The 18,223-nt window shown below is 40.9% G+C and overlaps 1 protein-coding gene across 1 annotated transcript; it reads left to right on the forward strand.

The window, feature by feature from the left end:
• The first annotated feature begins 385 nt into the window (after nucleotides 1–385).
• Nucleotides 386–10,072, forward strand: LOC135521588 (zinc finger protein OZF-like). Its single transcript, XM_064947313.1, has 2 exons — nucleotides 386–924; nucleotides 6,671–10,072. Exons 1-2 carry the CDS (start codon nucleotides 621–623, stop codon nucleotides 7,708–7,710), a joined length of 1,344 nt encoding a protein of 447 aa, XP_064803385.1. The 5' UTR covers nucleotides 386–620; the 3' UTR covers nucleotides 7,711–10,072.
• Nucleotides 10,073–18,223: the final 8,151 nt, after the last annotated feature.

Here is an 18,223-nt window from a genome sequence, read left to right on the forward strand (position 1 = left end):
TTTTAATTTGTTAAAAGTCCATATTGATACATAAACACTAAACCATTATTTAGATTTATTAAGAACAAGTTGATTGACAAAGTCATGGAAATTTGAAACAATTGAATAAACCACATTTTTGGCTATGATAAAAGATATGCCTCTGGGGTCAAAATGATGCATGTCAGAAGTATGGTTCAATGCAAATATGTAGTGGGTGTAAAGTTTGTTTTAAATTCTAACTCATTAAAAACGACTTAATATACTACTAAACTTTTGTGAAATAAATGAAAAATAAACGTTTGGTTCTTCAGCTGCGTTTCCCACTCCAGTCAGCAGATGGCGATGTACGTCTTTTAGGTTCAGGAGACGCTGCCAGTGTGACGTATTATCTAGTGGACGGGACGCTTCTTCTACAACAACAGCTTGTCAGACATCTCCGTAGCTTTCTAGCAAACAGTATTCACGCTCTTTACACGGTTTTTGTGTATTTTAGTTGCTGTGTGTGAAATAACACTTCTGTCGTATGTACTTGTTGGCCCTATTAATTATATATTAACGTTGTTTGTCAGTTAGCTGGTTTGCTAAGTTAGCTTAGAACTAGGCTAGTCGCTAATGCTAGCTAGCTAACATCTCCGACCATGAGTTCACAAAGCAACTCTCCTCCTGATAAAGATGAGGAGGTTGGCTGGACGGAGAAAGAAACTCTCGTGAAAGAGGAAGAGGAGGATGTCACAATACAAAAACAAGTAGCGGGTGAGGCTGTTACCGTGAAAGAAGAAGAGAAAGACGTTTCAGTGAAAGAAGAGGAATACTCGTTCAGAGTGAAAGAGGAGGATGTTACAGTAAAAGAAGAGGATGCAGTTTTTGGAGTGAAGGAGGGGAACATGACTGTCACATTGAAGAAGGAGAAGGAAGAGGAGGTTGGAGATCTGTTTAACACCAGTAAGTACCGTCTCTGCAGCCGTTGAACGATGAATTTTAGCCATAAGATGGTTTTGAGAAACCGTTCCCTGATTAACACTACCAAGTGTTGTTTTAAAAACAAAGGCACGAACTCTGCAGTTGAACTGATGTTTGGTGTTAAAGCGGAAATCTGCAATTGCTTCATCAATATTGTGACTTAAATTATGTATTTATAGCCATTGATTCTTGAAGAATATAACACATGCTTCATGAGCTTAGTTCAACTGTTGTACCCAATAAGATCCCCAAATAAGCGTTTTTTACTCTAATGTTTAGAAACAATGTGAACTAACACTGTATAGCCTCAACATGGTTAAAACTATGTTGATATCATGGATGGTCAGTCCTTGTATCCATAGGTATGTCCTTCTGTAGTTACATTTCTCCAACCCCATAATTATCTTATTACCAAAAGTGGTGGAATGACATTTGTTATTGTTTGAACTAGAGGTCGACCGATTTTTCGGAATGGCCGATTAATTAGGGCCCAATTTCAAGTTTTCATAACAATCGGATATCAGTATTTTTGGATACCGATTTGGCTGAATGTTTTTTACACATTTAATCTTCATTTAACTAGGAACGTCAATTATGAACAAATTCTTATTTTCAATGACGGCATAGGAACGGTGGGTTAACTGCCTCGTTCAGGGGCAGAACAGATTTTCAACCTTACAGTTAACTAGACCAACGCTATAACGACCTGCCTCTCGTTGCATTCCACAAGGAGCCTGCCTGTTATGCGAATGCAGTAAGCCAAGGTAAGTTGCTAGCTAGCATTAAACTAGTTAACTACACATGGTTGATGATATTACTAGAAATTATCTAACGTGTCCTGCGTTGCAAATAATTTGACTGAGTGTACAAGAATCTAAGTATCTGACTGAGCGATGGTAGGCAGAAGCAGGTGCGTAAACATTCATTCAAACAGCACTTTCGTGCATTTTGCCAGCAGCTCTTCGTTGTGCATCAAGCATTGCGCTGTTTATGACTTCAAGCCTATTGTTACGGATCTCTTTTGGCCCGACAGTCTAGGGGGATGGTAATGAGACCCGTAACATAACTCATGCAAATTATAATTGTGACAAAGTAAAAGTGAGAACGAAATAACCAGGACAACTGAAATCTGTCAAACTCAAGGTTTATTTGAAAACACACTGTAATGGGGGGAGCAGGAAAGGGGCTGAGCTGGACCCAAGGAAAGAAACAATAAGTATTAAAAAAAACTAAGCTAGACTAGCCTACTTTAACAACAGCTAACTAACCAAAAATACAGTGGGTGGTCCGCCCAGTTCTAACTAGTGTATAAAAGTCTACCTACGGGTAGTGTATGCCCATGGGCGACTTGTCTTGGTTTCCCCTTTTCCCACCAGCAATCAAACACCATAACCAAAAAAATACTCACAGGTGATGACAAAGTGCTATGGAGGTGCTCAAACAAAAGTGAGGTTAATACACAACGAGAGAGTGAAACACAGAGACCTACAGACATGGCATTTACAGAGAGATTGAGCTCTAGAGCAAACAACTGACAGGGTTTCTAAACCAAGGGAAAGGAACTGTGATTGGGTAGGAAACAGGAGGAGGTGTGTCTTCTGATTGATGATTGATTGATGATTGATTGATTGGTGACTGATTGGGGAGTGATGATTTTCACCTGTGAGGGGAGAAGGAGAGCAAACACAGGATACATACACACAAAAGTCAGAAACAGTGTTGAAATTAGTCACTTACCTTTGATCTTCATCTGGTGGCACTCCCAGGTCTTCATGTTAGACAATAAATGTTCGTTTTGTTAGATAATGTCCCTCTTTATGCCTAAAAACCTCAGTTTTGTTGGTGCGTTTCGTTCAGTAATCAAAAGGCACAATGCGCGCTCTCAACATCAGACTAATAGTTTTAAAAAGTGCAATAAAAGTTTGTAGAAACATGTCAAACGATGTTTAAAATCAATCCTCGGGTTGTTTTTGTCATATATTTAATAATATTTCATCCGGACAAAAGCTTTGTCAGAAAAGAAAAGGTAAACAAGAAATGCGGGCTCCCAATCACACACTTTGAAAATGCTGAGTAAAGGCCTGAAACAATGCCTCAAGACTGGCCACATGTAGAAGAAGCCATAGCGATTGTGAACTGGGTCCTACGTCTTTGTATGGTGGATAGGCTTTCAATGGAAAAACAGCCTTTCAAAATAATAGTACTACCTGGATGGATTTTCCTCAGATTTTCACCTGCCATATCTGTTCTGTTATACTCACAGACATTATTTTAACAGTTTTGGAAACTTGTGTGTTTTCTATCCAAATCTACTGATTATATGCATATCCTAGCTTCTTGGCCTGAGTAGCAGGCAGTTTAATTTAGGCATGCTTTTCATCCAAAATTCCGAATGCTGCCCTCTACCCTAGTGAAGTTAAGCATTCTGTTTGATTAAATAATTAAGACACACAAATGACTTGAAGTCATAACTAGAGGGAGCCGGTCGCCAACATAACCCGACCAGAGGGAGTCCCCCTCCGCTGCTGGACTTTGTAAATTCTGCCGTTCTGCTCATGAAGTTTGCAGTAATAGACTAATAGTCTACAGATAGATAGACTAATAGACAAAACCATTAGTCTGCAACCTTTTCCAGTTGGAGTGCCAATTTATCTGACCATTTCTGCTAATCTGTGTGCCAGTTAAGATTTTCATATGCACATTTTCGTGGAACAGTTTCATTTAATTTATAATAGCATCTCAAAGATTAATCACAGACAATAATTATCTAAATGAAAATTATTGAAATCTAAAAGTAACTTTTATTGCCATTGCCAACTATGTAAAAAAAAATAGCCTACATAAAGCCAACAAATAAAAACATTGCATCCTGCAGGTAGAAAATATCCTGATAAAAATAAATATCCTAGAAATCACATTGGCTTCAAATGGCCTGTCTTCAACAAACTTGAAACATTGTATCATCTATCAACTGGGTCAGGAAACTCGGATAACAAGCTTGTGACATTGTAAAACATATTCTCAGCCCTCAGTTTCCCGCGCCAGTGAGTTCTGGACAGACACAGCTGTAGGCTATTTGTGCAAACGATAAGAAAAATCAGGTATTTTATGACATTTCCACTGGATCAGAGCATTACATTTTTCCCTTTCATGCCGAGTGGTTATCGAAAGGGTAAGAGCTGGAAATCTTTTACTATTGTCATTCGCAATCGATTTTGATTAGACTTTGTTTACTTGCTGTTTGAGGTGAAGAAAAATTTGCTTTGAGAACCTCCACAACTCATTAGTGGTGCAGCGTTAAGACAACCAGAAATACTACCAGACATCCCCAAATGGGCACATTTATAGGTCTACATTTGCGCACAGGCCAGATAGACTAGTCCTACTTCTCTGTCGGTAATCAGGTGTGTGTCCTTACTCAACATAGACCGAATTGTTTCAAACAAGACAATTAATAAATTGACAAAACTGACGCATCTTGCGAAGTAAGGTCTGGGTGGTCTGCCATGGGTCGTTTCATTTAGTATCCGTTTGGGTCGGCATGGGGAATGATTTTATTTCCCCATAGTATGTTGTACCGAAGTTGACTGACCGAAAGGGAGTGTAACTTTATGACTATAATTACTGCTCCCTGAAGGAGGGAAATTAATTACAAAACCTGATTGGCCCCACCACTTCCTGGGTCGTTGAAGAGCGGTATTAAATTGAAGGAATAAACCCGAGCCTCACGCTCATCACCTGTGGAAGGCGGGGCTTCCAGCAAGGCATGGATTTAATAGTAAGTTGTACCTAGTTTCCCTCCTTCAGGGAACAGTAATTATAGTCATAAAGTTAAGCTTGTCATATGATGAACTTCAACTTAAACACTCAATCTAGCTGTGGGACAGTTTTTTGTATTCATATCTCTGAAATGCACGCTAACCACGTAACATTTAGTGTGTCCCTATGTTACTCTGGGAAAACAGTTTTCATGGGCACAGAAATTATAAATCATTTGAGTTTGCTAAATTCAATGGTTCTATCCGAGAGTCACCTTAACTTTATTGACAACACCCAAATCAATACTGTAATTTATGTTGTTGTTAGGTGAAGTTATGGGCCAATTTGTTCGACACTTATATTAAGTATAAAGCAGTTGATTTGCATCAATAACACACAGGACATTCAAGCAAGCCTTACAATTATAATCCAAAGTAGTGTGAAATGCACTCATAAGAACCTGTAAATGGAGGCATTTTTTGCTGTCAGCCTATGAGAACTCCCCTGAGTTTCCCCCACTGTGGTGAATTCGTAAATAGACACAGAGCTTAATGATAAACTTCTCCTTAATGCAACCGCTGTGTCAGATTTCAAAAAAGTTTTACCCGCGAAAGCACACCATGCGATAATCTGAGTACAGCGCTCAGCCACCAAAACAAGCCATACAGATACCCGGCAAGTTGTGGAGTCAACAAACGTCAGAAATAGCGTTATAAATATTCACTTACCTTTGATGATCTTCATTGGAATACACTCTCAAGAATCCCAGTTCCACAATAAATGTTTGTTTTGTTCGATAAAGTCCATAATTTATGTCCAAATACCTCCTTTTTTTCGGGCATTTAAGTTCACTATTTCAAAGGCACAAAGTGCGGGCACTAAGTCCAGGCGAAAAGTCAAAGTTCCATTAAAGTTCGTAGAAACATGTCAAATGATGTATATAATCAATCTCTAGGATTTTAAAATCATAAATCTTCAATAATATTCCAACCAGACAATTCCGTTGTCATTAGAAAGGAAAGGCAACAGAGCTCGAGCGATAAACGACTCATGGCTTTCAGCTGAGCCACAAACTCTGAGTGGTCTTATTCTCTCCCCTTTCACAATAGAAGCCTGGAACAACTTTCTAAAGACTGTTGACATCTAGTGGAAGCCATAGGAAGTGCAATCTGACCCCATTTACACTGGATATTGGATATGCAATCACTTGAAAAACTACAAACCTCAGATTTCCCACTTGCTGATAGGATTTTTCTCAGGTTTCCGCCTGCCATGTGAGTTCTGTTATACTCACAGACATCATTCAAACAGTTTTAGATCCGAATCAACTAATAATATGCATATCCTAGCTTCTGGGCCTGAGTAGCAGGCAGTTTACTCTGGGCACGCTTTTCATCCGGACGTGAAAATACTGCCCCCTATCCGAAAGAAGTTAATATGAGTTTCCTTGAGTAGAACTCCTGATCTTGCACTGATAGTGTGCTGTAATATTCAGAATACATTGTGAAAAACGAAAATCTTCACTCACCATTTTTGTTCCAGGCAGACATACTACATCCGTAACTAGCGGTTTCCTCATTAGCAAGGAGGAGTTTCTGGAATCAGATTGTGTGCGTATCGCCCTGGTACCACAATTTTATTAAACACAGAAAGGGGCCTATATTGGAGACCAAAAGTCGTCTGGCACACTGCTTAGGGGTTCAGCAACTGTAATAACTTTCTTCTAGCCTACAATCATCGATGTTACTACTAATGTGAAAATAAGACAAAATAGGACTTTCTCACTTGACTGTCTTAAGACAAAATATGACTTTTCTTTCTCATTTTAAGACGATTGTCAAATAATTTTAACATTCATTACAGATGTCAATTGTTGTACAACATGGCATCGCTGTTGGCAACCCCTTTTACAGTGTATTTCTGCTGTTGTGAGCCTTTAACCATCGGTCTGACTTTGTCGTTCACACAGGAGAGAGACGAGACTATCGTGGATCCTCTCGGGAGCCGCAACAACATGATGCTGACGAGGCAGAGAAGAGTCTCTCCACATCAGAACACCTCAAGAAACACCAGCAGAAACCCACAGGAAAGAAATCTCACTGCTGCTCTGACTGTGGGAAATGTTGCAAATCTTCATCAGAACTTAAAATACACCAGCGAGTACACACAGGAGAGAAATCTCACCACTGTTTTTACTGTGGGAAGAGTTACTCATGTTCAGATTCACTAAAAGTACACCAGAGAATTCACACAGGAGAGAAACCTTATAGCTGTGATCAATGTGGGAAGAGTTTTACTCAGTCAGGCTGTCTGGTAGTGCACCAGAGAACACACACAGGAGATAAACCTAACCACTGCTCTGAATGTGGGAAAAGTTTCTCAAGATTAGATTCACTAAAAGTACACCAAAGAATTCACACAGGAGAGAAAAATTTCCACTGCTCTTACTGTGGGAAACATTACTCAAGGTTAAATTCACTACAAGGACACCTGAGAATTCACACTGGAGAGAAATCTTATAGCTGTGATCAATGTGGGAAGAGTTTTGCTCAGTCAGGCAACCTGCTAGTGCACCAGAGAACACACACAGGTAATAAACCTTATGGCTGTGATCAATGTGGGAAGAGTTTTACTCAGTCAGGCAGTCTGAAATCACACCAGAGAATACACACTGGAGAGAAACCTTATGGCTGTGATCAATGTGGGAAGAGTTTTACTCAGTCGGGCAGCCTGATAGTGCACCAAAGAGCACACACCGGAGAGAAACCTTATGGCTGTGATCAATGTGGGAAGAGGTTTGTTGCATCTAATTATCTGACTACACATCAGCGAACACACACAGAGCAATCTTATAGCTGTAATCAATGTGGGAAGAGTTTTACTCAGCCAAACACTCTGATAGTACATCTGAGAACACACACAGGAGAGAAACCTCATGGCTGTGATCAATGTGGGAAGAGATACTCTGATAAAAGATCTCTGATAAAACATCAGACAATACATACATGAACGAGTTGTTTCATGATATCAATGAAATAATGTCACAGTGTAGAATGTTTTAACATTGTAGTAGGAGTATTTTAATGATGTCACAATGTAGAACCCTAAATGTTTGCCCCCTGTTCTATTGATTTCAACATGATATGGCTATTAACCTCAGGGGGAAAATCCAGGCTCTGAAATGAATGAGTACTATTTATATGATTGAACAAAGTGAGTAACAAAAAGAGTTGTGTTATACTTACCACGTTAGTGACCCACTTGAATCAAAATGCAGCACTTAAATGTAGCAAGCTCTTTTCTAGAAATTGTCCTTTAACCAGTGATGTACACATTATTCACAGATTCTGTGTGGTTTCTGAGCTGTTAATTTTAACATGATGTCCCCCCTCTCTTGCGCAATATGAGTGATGACAAATACGTGTTGTGTTTCTCTTAGTGTTGGGTACCCATAAACTCAAAATGTAGCAGACTGTCTTCTCCAGGTTGTCCTCTAACCAGGGTGGGGTGGTAAAATGTATCTCCCATTTCCATGTTTTTTTTGTTGTGTTAGTTTCAACAGCACGTACAATCTGATTTCCCCCCTTATCGATATCAGTGATTTAGTTTCAATGTACTTGCAGCCTATACACATGGACGCAGTATAATAAATTGGTCTATAATCAATTTTCTTAACAATCCTACATCACTCCAGCATTTCGTGACAACATTCAAATGCTAATTGTCTTTATTCCACTACTGAAGAAGCATGTCTCAAATCACCTCATATTTCAAACATCCAGTCTGACAAAAGATACATGTTTTATTATTTCATGCCTCCCCATTCAGTTAATTATTGTCAATACATAATAACAAAGAGGTGTACATTTGGTTTTGATATTTCATATTTACAATTTAATAATTATTTATGCAATCAACTGACCATTTTTGGTGTACAATTATATTGACATTGTTGCCCTGCTTTTATAATATCAGGGTTCATTCTCGGATGTGCCAACCCAAATTTACTAGAGCATGACATTGGGGACTGGGCCCCGATCCAACAACATGCCTATCTACTGAACCCTGAAAAGAGAAAGAAGCTCTGCAGTGAGGTGGAAAGTTACTATGGATATTGCAGGAGTTTCCTCTTGAAATCAGACGTCCGTGGTAAGGACAACTTGGTTGCTGATTGTCTCAAGGGTGGGCAGTCAAAACGTTTTGTGTTTAGCCAGTGCGTTGCCATGGATCACAATTTATTTTGACTGCACATTTTTCTGTATTGGAGAGGAGTTTTGTTTGGGCTCGTTCCAAGGGGACGAGATACTATGGATATTAAGGAGAGTTCTAGAAACGAGTTGAGTTTTAGAAAGAGGAGTTCTAGAAGCTAAGCTAAGCTAGTTTTAGGATTCTATAGAAAGAAAAAGGAGAAAAAATAATACGATTGTATATTAATATTTAGAAATACGTGTTTTTTCTTAATTGTTGACAGCCAGTAGACACCATGTTTATATTGGTGAAGGTGGAGCATTGTAGATGATTATCATGTGAAATGGAAGTTTTTTTCTGTTGGTGGTAAGCAAACTTGTCCAACAAAAATATAGGATATAATTGTTTTCTTATTAAGGGGGAAGGTGTTACAGACTTTGGTTTTTCCATTTATGCTTTGAGGTTGGACTTTAGCACGCATAGCTCGTTAGCACGTATAGCTCGTTAGCACGTATAGCTCGTTAGCACGTATAGCACGTATAGCTCGTTAGCACGTATAGCTCGTTAGCACGTATAGCTCGTTAGCACGTATAGCTCGTTAGCACGTAGGACGCACTGATTGTGTCACCTCGTTAGTCAGTATGTGTTACACCTGTGCTGGCTTGGCCATCTCGTTAGTGGGAAGGTGTTTCACCTGAGCTGGTCCAGGTTCTATTTAAGAGTGTCTGGCCCAGTGCTCCAGTTGTCCTGATACATGTGGAGAGTCAACACCTTTTAGTTGAGCCACCTTTTTGGTTTGCTTCCTGTCTTTTAGTTTGTTGTGGGTTTTTCTTCTGTTTGCCTCTTCTTGGGCAGATTTAGTGAGTGTAGTGGTTGCTGTCAGTGACTCTTTGTTAGTTCCCTCTTTTATTTAAGTGACATTTCTGGTTTTCCTGCTCAGGAACATAATAACAAACAATGTAGTAAAACAAACATATATTTTGGGTTGGATGTTGCATCCAATTTTTTATATTTTAATCAATGGCATTTCCTTAGAATGCTCATTAGACTTCCAGTTGTTAGTCTTGTTTTATATCCTCATGTATGTTGTGTACTAAATATTGTTTCTTTCCTTTGAAGCCATCACGCTCCATCCATGTCTGAAATGTGCTGTATAAATAAATCTTGATTGTATTTGAACAAACAAATGAACTCATTGACTGACCAATCAAGACCCTTGCCAAACCAATGCGCAAATATGTGTAAAAGCAACACATTTCTTGGTCCATCTTAATATGAAAAACAGTTTAAGCCTGCTGAAGATGTGGTGGAGTGGTAAACACCACCCCCGGCTCTACCAGGGCATTGAGGTGGTCTCCCACAGGTCTGCTTATGTCATGTTCTGTGGCCTTGCTGTTCTATTTCTTGACTGCCCCTGCAACACAGAAACACATTTAGTCATATTATATACAACACTCAGGCCCGGTTTAACATAAAAGGCTTAAGTTTAGTCCCAGACCAAAATGCTTGTTTGAGCTGTCTTAACTCAAAGCGACTTGCACAGACTTATATTAAAATAGTCGTAGATTTAGCCTGTTCTGGACTAAACAAAGCCGATTCCAAGAGGGAGAATTAGAGCTACTCCAAGACTAAATGGAAGCTTAAATGAATATTTCAAAGAGGCAGGTTTAGCTTCGTGCTGTTTGTGAGGGAGCCTGGGCTATGTGGAATGTCTAAATGAAGACCAACATGCACTACGGAGGCCAGAACAGTACTGGTGGATATGAGTCATCCATTACATTACTTTGAGACCGCTTTCCTATGTACAAAGAAAATGCATTGGAGATAATATCTCTGCTTGAGCCTAGACTTTCCTCTCTGTCTCAAAGAGGAAGGCCTTCACCCAATTCTCTCCAAGTTCTGATCACTTTGAGGTTTTTGGCATCTGGAATCTTTCATTGTGAACTGGTGATTTGTGTGGTGCCAGTGAAGCAAATGTGTGCTTAATTGTGCACTAAGTCTGCAGGGCCATTTGTGAACTGAGGAGTCTTTACATCAAGATTCTGATGCAGCTGGTCAAGCCAACTATAAAGTTCAATTCTATGAATATGGGCACTTCCCAGGAGTGATTGGTTGGTTAGATGGATGTCATGTTCCCATCAAGTGTCCATCAACACCTGATGCTGAGGAGTACCGTAACCATAACAACTTGTTTACACATCAACTCCTGATGCTGAGAAGTGCCGTAACCATAACAACTGGTTTACCATCAACTCCTGTTGCTGAGGAGTACCGTAACCATAGCAACTGGTTTTCCATCAATGTTCAGGGTGGATGCACTCCTCATTTAGAGTTTAAACATTGTTGCCTGTTGGAAAGGTGCAACTCACGATTGAATGATTTCCCTCAACTCTTCATTTGTCTCAGTTTCAGAGAGGACAACATAGTGGACAACTACTTGTGACAGTGGTGACAGTGGATATTAGGGTGAGAAACATGGCTTACTAATACTTACTACATAGTAACATGGTCTACTAATAGTTACTACATAGTAACATGTTCTACTAATAGTTACTACATAGTAATATGGTCTAACAGTTACTACATAGTTACTACATAGTAATGTGGTCTACTAATAGTTAGTATATAGTAATATGGTCTAACAGTTGCTACATAGTAATATGGTCTAATAGTTACTACATAGTAATATGGTCTAACAGTTACTACATAGTAACATGGTAGAGAGAATAAAGTAGACGGCACGGGTCAAAGTAATTGATTTATGACCCTGTGTTATGATGAAGTGTACATGTCCAAATATGGGCCTCCGGCCAGGCCATCCTGTTCCTGTGGTCACGTGTTAGAGGGTGTGTGTTATTTTATATTTATATTGCATCCTTTGAAGTAGTCATGGTGATTGATGTCTAGGGGCCTGGTTGAACTGGGGGGGGTTGAGTGTTTGAACTTTTGAACGTGTATGTCCCCCACCCCCAGTTTTATTGCCTTTATGGTTGTGATCTGATGAAGCAGGAATGTCCTGGGGTATTGGCTGTGGCATATGCATTATAAATGTCCAGAACAAGGCCTGCGATTTTTAAAATAAAGGCCCGAATATTAAACATAAAAAATGTCTCCTCGGCCAATTCTCGGGGTGCTCTGCAGCTCATGTCATGAACCCAATGACAAAAGCCTGGAGGCTGTTTTGCGTGAGGCTCCAGAATGTTTTAAAGGATTTTTGGGTACGAGTGAGGGACATATGTCTTACATATTCCAACCTGAGGAATCTACAGTTAAGATATTCACAGACAGCGGGCCCAAACCCATTTATCGGGCAGAACCCGAGAGTTTTTCTCCAGCACTAAAGATGAGAGAATGGCTTAACCTCTTGAACCTCTAGGGGCAGTATTTCATTTTTGGATGAAAAACGTTCCCGTTTTAAACAAGATATTTTATCACGAAAAGATGCTCGACTATGCATATAATTGACATCTTTGGAAAGAAAACACTCTGACGTTTCCAAAAGATATTGTCTGTGAGTGCCACAGAACTAATGCTACAGGCGAAACCAAGATTAAATTTCATACAGGAAGTGAGCCAGATTTTTGAGGCGCTGTGTTCCAATGTCTCCTTATATGGCTGTGAATGCGCAAGGAGAGAGCCTATACTTTCTGTCGTTTCCCCAAGGTGTTTGCAGCATTGTGACGTATTTGTAGGCATATCATTGGAAAATTGACCAGAAGAGACTACATTTACCAGGTGTCCGCTCGGTGTCCTCCGTCGAAACTATTGCGTAATCTCCAGGTGCGTGCATTTTTCCATTTTGAACAGAGGAGAAACCAAACTGCCACGAGTGACTTATCGAATAGATATGTGAAAAACACCTTGAGGATTGATTCCAAACAACGTTTGCCATGTTTCTGTCGATATTATGGAGTTAATTTGGAAAAAACGTTTGCGTTGTAATGACTGAATTCTGTTTTTTTTCTTAGCCAAACGTGATGAACAAAACGGAGCGATTTCTCCTACACAAATAATATTTTTGGAAAAACTGAACATTTGCTATCTAACTGAGAGTCTCCTCATTGAAAACATCCGAAGTTCTTCAAAGGTAAATGATTTTATTTGAATGCTTTTCTTGTTTTTGTGAAAATGTTGCCTGCTGAATGCTAGGCTTAATGCTATGCTAGCTATCAATACTCTTACACAAATGCTTGTGTAGCTAAGCTGTGATGACTGTAACAACGGAAGCAGGACCGTGGCTGAAACATAGTGAAAGGGCAAAGTATACGGCCGCAATATATGATGCTCCAAAAAAGCGGTTTCTAAGTGTGTATAGAACCCAGATACCGCCTGCAACGGCGCTGAAAGATGAAGTGCTGATGTCTAATGGACAGCAATGGGGGTATCTGTTTGATCACTTGGCCTGTAGAGTGAACCTCTATACCGTAGCCGAAGGAGAAAAATATACCGACCAGACATTAGGAGTGGACTATGGGGTTGAAGACTGGACGGTTTTTCGCCAGGTTTTGTGTCCCGAACTGAGACGTATCACCAAGGGGTACAGCTTGGTCACAGGCTACGAGACCCGTTGGGAAGGTACCCCTGACTCCTCAGGAAGAGTATTTCACCGGGTGAAAATGCAGAAAAAGAATGGACTTCCCTGTGGCTGCGTGGAGTTCTATATCAGCACCGAGGAAATCCACAACCAAAACATCCGGGATGGCGGTTTGGTCGGTGATTTTAGGTTGTGCATGCTTATCCCTTTTAAAAGTTGGGATTTAATGGAATTGAAAATGTTGGAGTTGTTGGACGCTCTGTTTGTACAGAGCCAACAGCGCCAGAGCATTGTTCGGCTAAAGAAGTGCATAATATATGCGAATCCTGAGGATTATGATTCAAAGGAGCCCCAAGAAGGTACATCGTCAGAAGGGTCAACCCACGGAGAAAACTAAGTACGCGGCTGCGTTAACCACGCCCAGATACCCCGAGGGCTGGTTCAACAATAAAAGGAGGGTCCTTAAAACCTACAGTTCTTCACTTACGCATTAACCATGGATATTCGTACCGCATACCAGAACTCCGAAACGTCATGGAGGCCCGACCCTAAGGACTGTATGCCGCGCAGCCCAACATTCTACTCCCCCCTGGCAAGACCCGCGACACCCCCTACATGTACATAGCCCGAGGACGTGTTTGATGGGGTGGTCAGTACTATTTTTGTGGACACCATCAAGGCCTCTGTAGCCACGCTTTTAGACGTGGTGATTGGAGAGTTTATACAAGAAAAATGCATCGGTTGTGAGATCAATCACCCCAGCCAGCGCAGGCATCCATGCCTATACGACCCCCCAAGATACTACTTCTTCAACAATTTTGAGGCACTGGTGAAAAGACACGGATTTGAAAGCTTCAGTTGTTGAACGCTTTAACAGAACTCTGAAGGAGCGGATGTGGCGCTATTTTACAGCTCACAACACGCATAGATATATCGATATAGTTCAAGATTTAGTAATTGGGTATAACGATAGTTATCATAAGAGTATATGGATGAAACCCCCCGAGGTCTCTTCTGAAAACTCTTTTCAAGTCTTTAAAAATATGTTTGGTTTGCTCCCCCTTCGCCGTAAGAAAAAAATAAATTGTAAATTCATTGTGGGGGACTTGGTTCGTATATCCAAGTTGAGGGGTGTTTTCGACAAAAAATATGTGCAAGGATACAGTGATGAGCTATTCACGGTTACAGAATGTCTGCCGCGCATACCCCCGGTCTACACATTAAAAGATTATGACGGGGAACTTATAGAGGGATCTTTTTATGAGAAGGAATTACAGAAGGTACAGTTGGGTAAAGACAAAGTGTTTCACGTGGAGGAGATTCTCGATCAAAAGAGAGAAAAGGGTCAAAAATGGGTGCTGGTCCGCTGGAAAAACTGGCCCCAAAAGTTCAACAGTTGGGTATTAGAGCAGGATGTGGTGGAGGCATCGGGGGTTAATTTAAACCCACATGCATGATAAAATACATCATCATTCGTGTGCTCAGCCCAGTCAAAACTGTTCGCTGCTCTGGCCCCCCAATGGTGGAACAAACTCCCTCACGACGCCAGGACAGCGGAGTCAATCACCACCTTCCGGAGACACCTGAAACCCCACCTCTTCAAGGAATACCTAGGATAGGATAAGTAATCCTTCTCACCCCCCCCCCCCCCCCTTAAATGATTTAGATGCACTATTGTAAAGTGGCTGTTCCACTGGATGTCAGAAGGTGAATTCACCAATTTGTAAGTCGCTCTGGATAAGAGCGTCTGCTAAATGACTTAAATGTAAATGTAAATGTGTGTACACCGGAGTGCATCATGGAACACAGCGGCTTCTACCTGACTCTCCCCAGTAATGCGTCCGCACATATATATCGTAATAATCAGAGTTCGAATTATACAACCAATTTTCCAAAGCCTATAGAGTTATCAGAGGCCTGGGAAGTAGGTCTCAGCGAGATTACATACCCCCATAGCTGGTATAATATCAAAGATAAGGGCCGTGATTTTTATTGCAAAAAGTTATCGGAACCTGCAAAACGTATTAAGGTTATAAAAGGGTTCTATAGAACCGTCGACAGGATCGTCTCCGAGTTGAATGAACGCCTATCGCAGAACAATATGGAAATATTCCTGATGTACAACCCTATACATAAACGTGTACAAATCTCAGGAGATGCTGCCTGGGGAATAAAGACCGGCGGTAATTTAGCCTACATGTTGGGGATGGGTCCCAATAAATGGACGTATGTGAAAGATAAATTATTCCCATTCCCTGTGGATATACATGCAGGATTTTACAACATATTTGTGTATACCGACATCATATCATATCAAAGGGTCGGAGACAGCGGTGTGCCACTCCTGAGAACGGTACATATAGACGGAAAGGATGGGGACATAGTCACTGTCACCTACGACAAGCCACACTACGTACCTGTAAGCAAGAAATATATTGAAAACATTCTTGTTGAGCTTAAAACGGATCAGAACTAAAACATCGAATTTACTTATGGTAAAACGATTGTAAAAATCCACTTTAGACCCACCAAAACCTCTCTACATATACAGTGCCTTGCGAAAGTATTCGGCCCCCTTGAACTTTGCGACCTTTTGCCACATTTCAGGCTTCAAACATAAAGATATAAAACTGTATTTTTTTGTGAAGAATCAACAACAAGTGTGACACAATCACGAAGTGGAACGACATTTATTGGATATTTCAAACTTTTTTAACAAATCAAAATCTGAAAAATTGGGCGTGCAAAATTATTCAGCCCCTTTACTTTCAGTGCAGCAAACTCTCTCCAGAAGTTCAGTGAGGATCTCTGAATGATCCAATGTTGACCTAAATGACTAATGATGATAAATACAATCCATCTGTGTGTAATCAAGTCTCCGTATAAATGTACCTGCACTGTGATAGTCTCAGAGGTCCGTTAAAAGCGCAGAGAGCATCAGGAAGAACAAGGAACACACCAGGCAGGTCCTAGATACTGTTGTGAAGAAGTTTAAAGCCATTTTCGTAGTTTTGAGTCACGCCTTTGGCTTTCAACACCACGTGATTCTTTTTAGTCCTAAAAGCATAGCTTTTGGGACCACAGGAGGACCATTCTGTGATATGGTCACCCTCTGCGAGTTCACTCGTTAAGCCACCCAGATAGTTGCTGAGTGGGGGGCTCCAATCCCCCGGATTGCTTACATAGACCACAGAGTCTGTGTCGTGGTAAAGAACCCGCCTCTGAAGCTGCTCCATGAGCTTGTACAGTTCAAGTCGGCCATAGGCCGTGGTAAATGCTGCAAGAAACACATTTACATTACCCGGGGGTAGAACCCACTTCTTGTTACATCGCCATTGCACCAGGGCAATGTCTTGACTCAAGAATGTGAAATTTCGTATTGGTCCAAAAAAACAAATTCCAAAACTTCTTCGGGGTCTTTAATAATCGACGTTGTTAGCATATTACATCTCTGCGATAATTTGCCCCAAAGCGAATTTAAGTACAATTGACACATTTTGTTTGGTTTTGTTGACCTCTATTCTGTCAGGGTCAAGAAGTATGCCTTCTCTGTCGTGATAGTCTTGAATGTTCCTGTGTTTGCTCTCTTGATCTGTGACCGATGCAGGATAGCCTGAAGCCATTTGCTTGCATCTCAAGAAGGTCTTGATGTACTCTTTAAAAACAGTGTCTGATTTCTTGGAAAAGTTCCACACTTCAAAGATTTTGGCCACCCGATACCCCATCTCTAAAGCCTTAGAGAATTCAACTGTGACCCACACCCCTGTCAGGGCTCTTTCTTGATCTGAGTGATCACATGGGGTTTGTTGTTTGTTTTCACTGCAGGTGCGACAAAGGGGAAAGAAAGTTTTCCTTGAGGGCCCCTTTAAGGCAACACTGGTATAAACAAACCCCTAGGAGGGTAAACAGTTGCTTTGATCAGACCAAAATAGTTTTGAGGTAAGTCAAAATCACGATGAATAATTTCCGGATGCCCCATAGGATAGCATGAGGAACTCATTACATGAGGATAAAGGGATGTAAAATCTACATATCCTATTGTCTCGTCGGGTTGCGCTACATACAATGTCAAAGCATTGGTACGGCCGCCATACAAGGCCTGTCGGGGTTCCAGGGGTTCTGGGGTGTCATAGCTGGAAAGGAAGGCTTGAACATGAGGATCAGACTTTTTGAGGGCGGTCCATTCGTGCTCCCACAAAACCTCCACTTTTAGGCCGTAAGTAGCCTGTAAAGAATCAAGTTTGTCTTGAAACTCTTGGTACATTTCCCCAAAAGTCTTTTGGGTTAGGACACACATGGTCTGGGGCACAAAGCAAGATTTACAACCATGGAAGAAACAACCGTTGTACTCATACACGGTCCCAACCCCGTCAATCTGGGTGTAGCCATCTACATGATAAGAGCCAAACGCCTTCTCCCCCCGATTCAAAGCATGTTGAATAAAAATGTCTTTATCATGGGCCATATACTCCAACCATTGAATGGACCCACTAGAGTATGACTTGAATTGGCGTCAGTAGTTGTCAGGCGAGGGGATAGCTATAGAGGATTTAGGCAGATAGTGTGTATGATAGGTTTTCATGCATGCCGATGCAATAGTTGTACAACTCCAGGGGTCAATGCCTGCATCTTTGATTACCTCTTCTCTGAATCCGAGGCATCCTTCACGAAGTCCAACCACATCATTGTCACAGTATGATTCCGTCTCTTTATGGAAATCAAAGGTGCCATGTCTTACTGTCTCGTACCACGTCATTAATCTCTCACGCTCTTTGGGAGACATTTGATCACACCCGTACA

Source organism: Oncorhynchus masou, chromosome 4 (assembly GCF_036934945.1).
Source record: "Oncorhynchus masou masou isolate Uvic2021 chromosome 4, UVic_Omas_1.1, whole genome shotgun sequence".
In the NCBI taxonomy this organism is placed as follows: domain Eukaryota; kingdom Metazoa; phylum Chordata; class Actinopteri; order Salmoniformes; family Salmonidae; genus Oncorhynchus; species Oncorhynchus masou.

Excerpts from the sequence above, each read along its gene's own strand:
- LOC135521588 (XM_064947313.1), top strand. The coding sequence starts at position 621 with ATGAGTTCACAAAGCAACTCTCCTCCTGATAAAGATGAGGAGGTTGGC. Across the intron at positions 925-6,670 it reads TGGAGATCTGTTTAACACCA|GAGAGAGACGAGACTATCGT; the intron begins GTAAGTACCGTC and ends TCGTTCACACAG.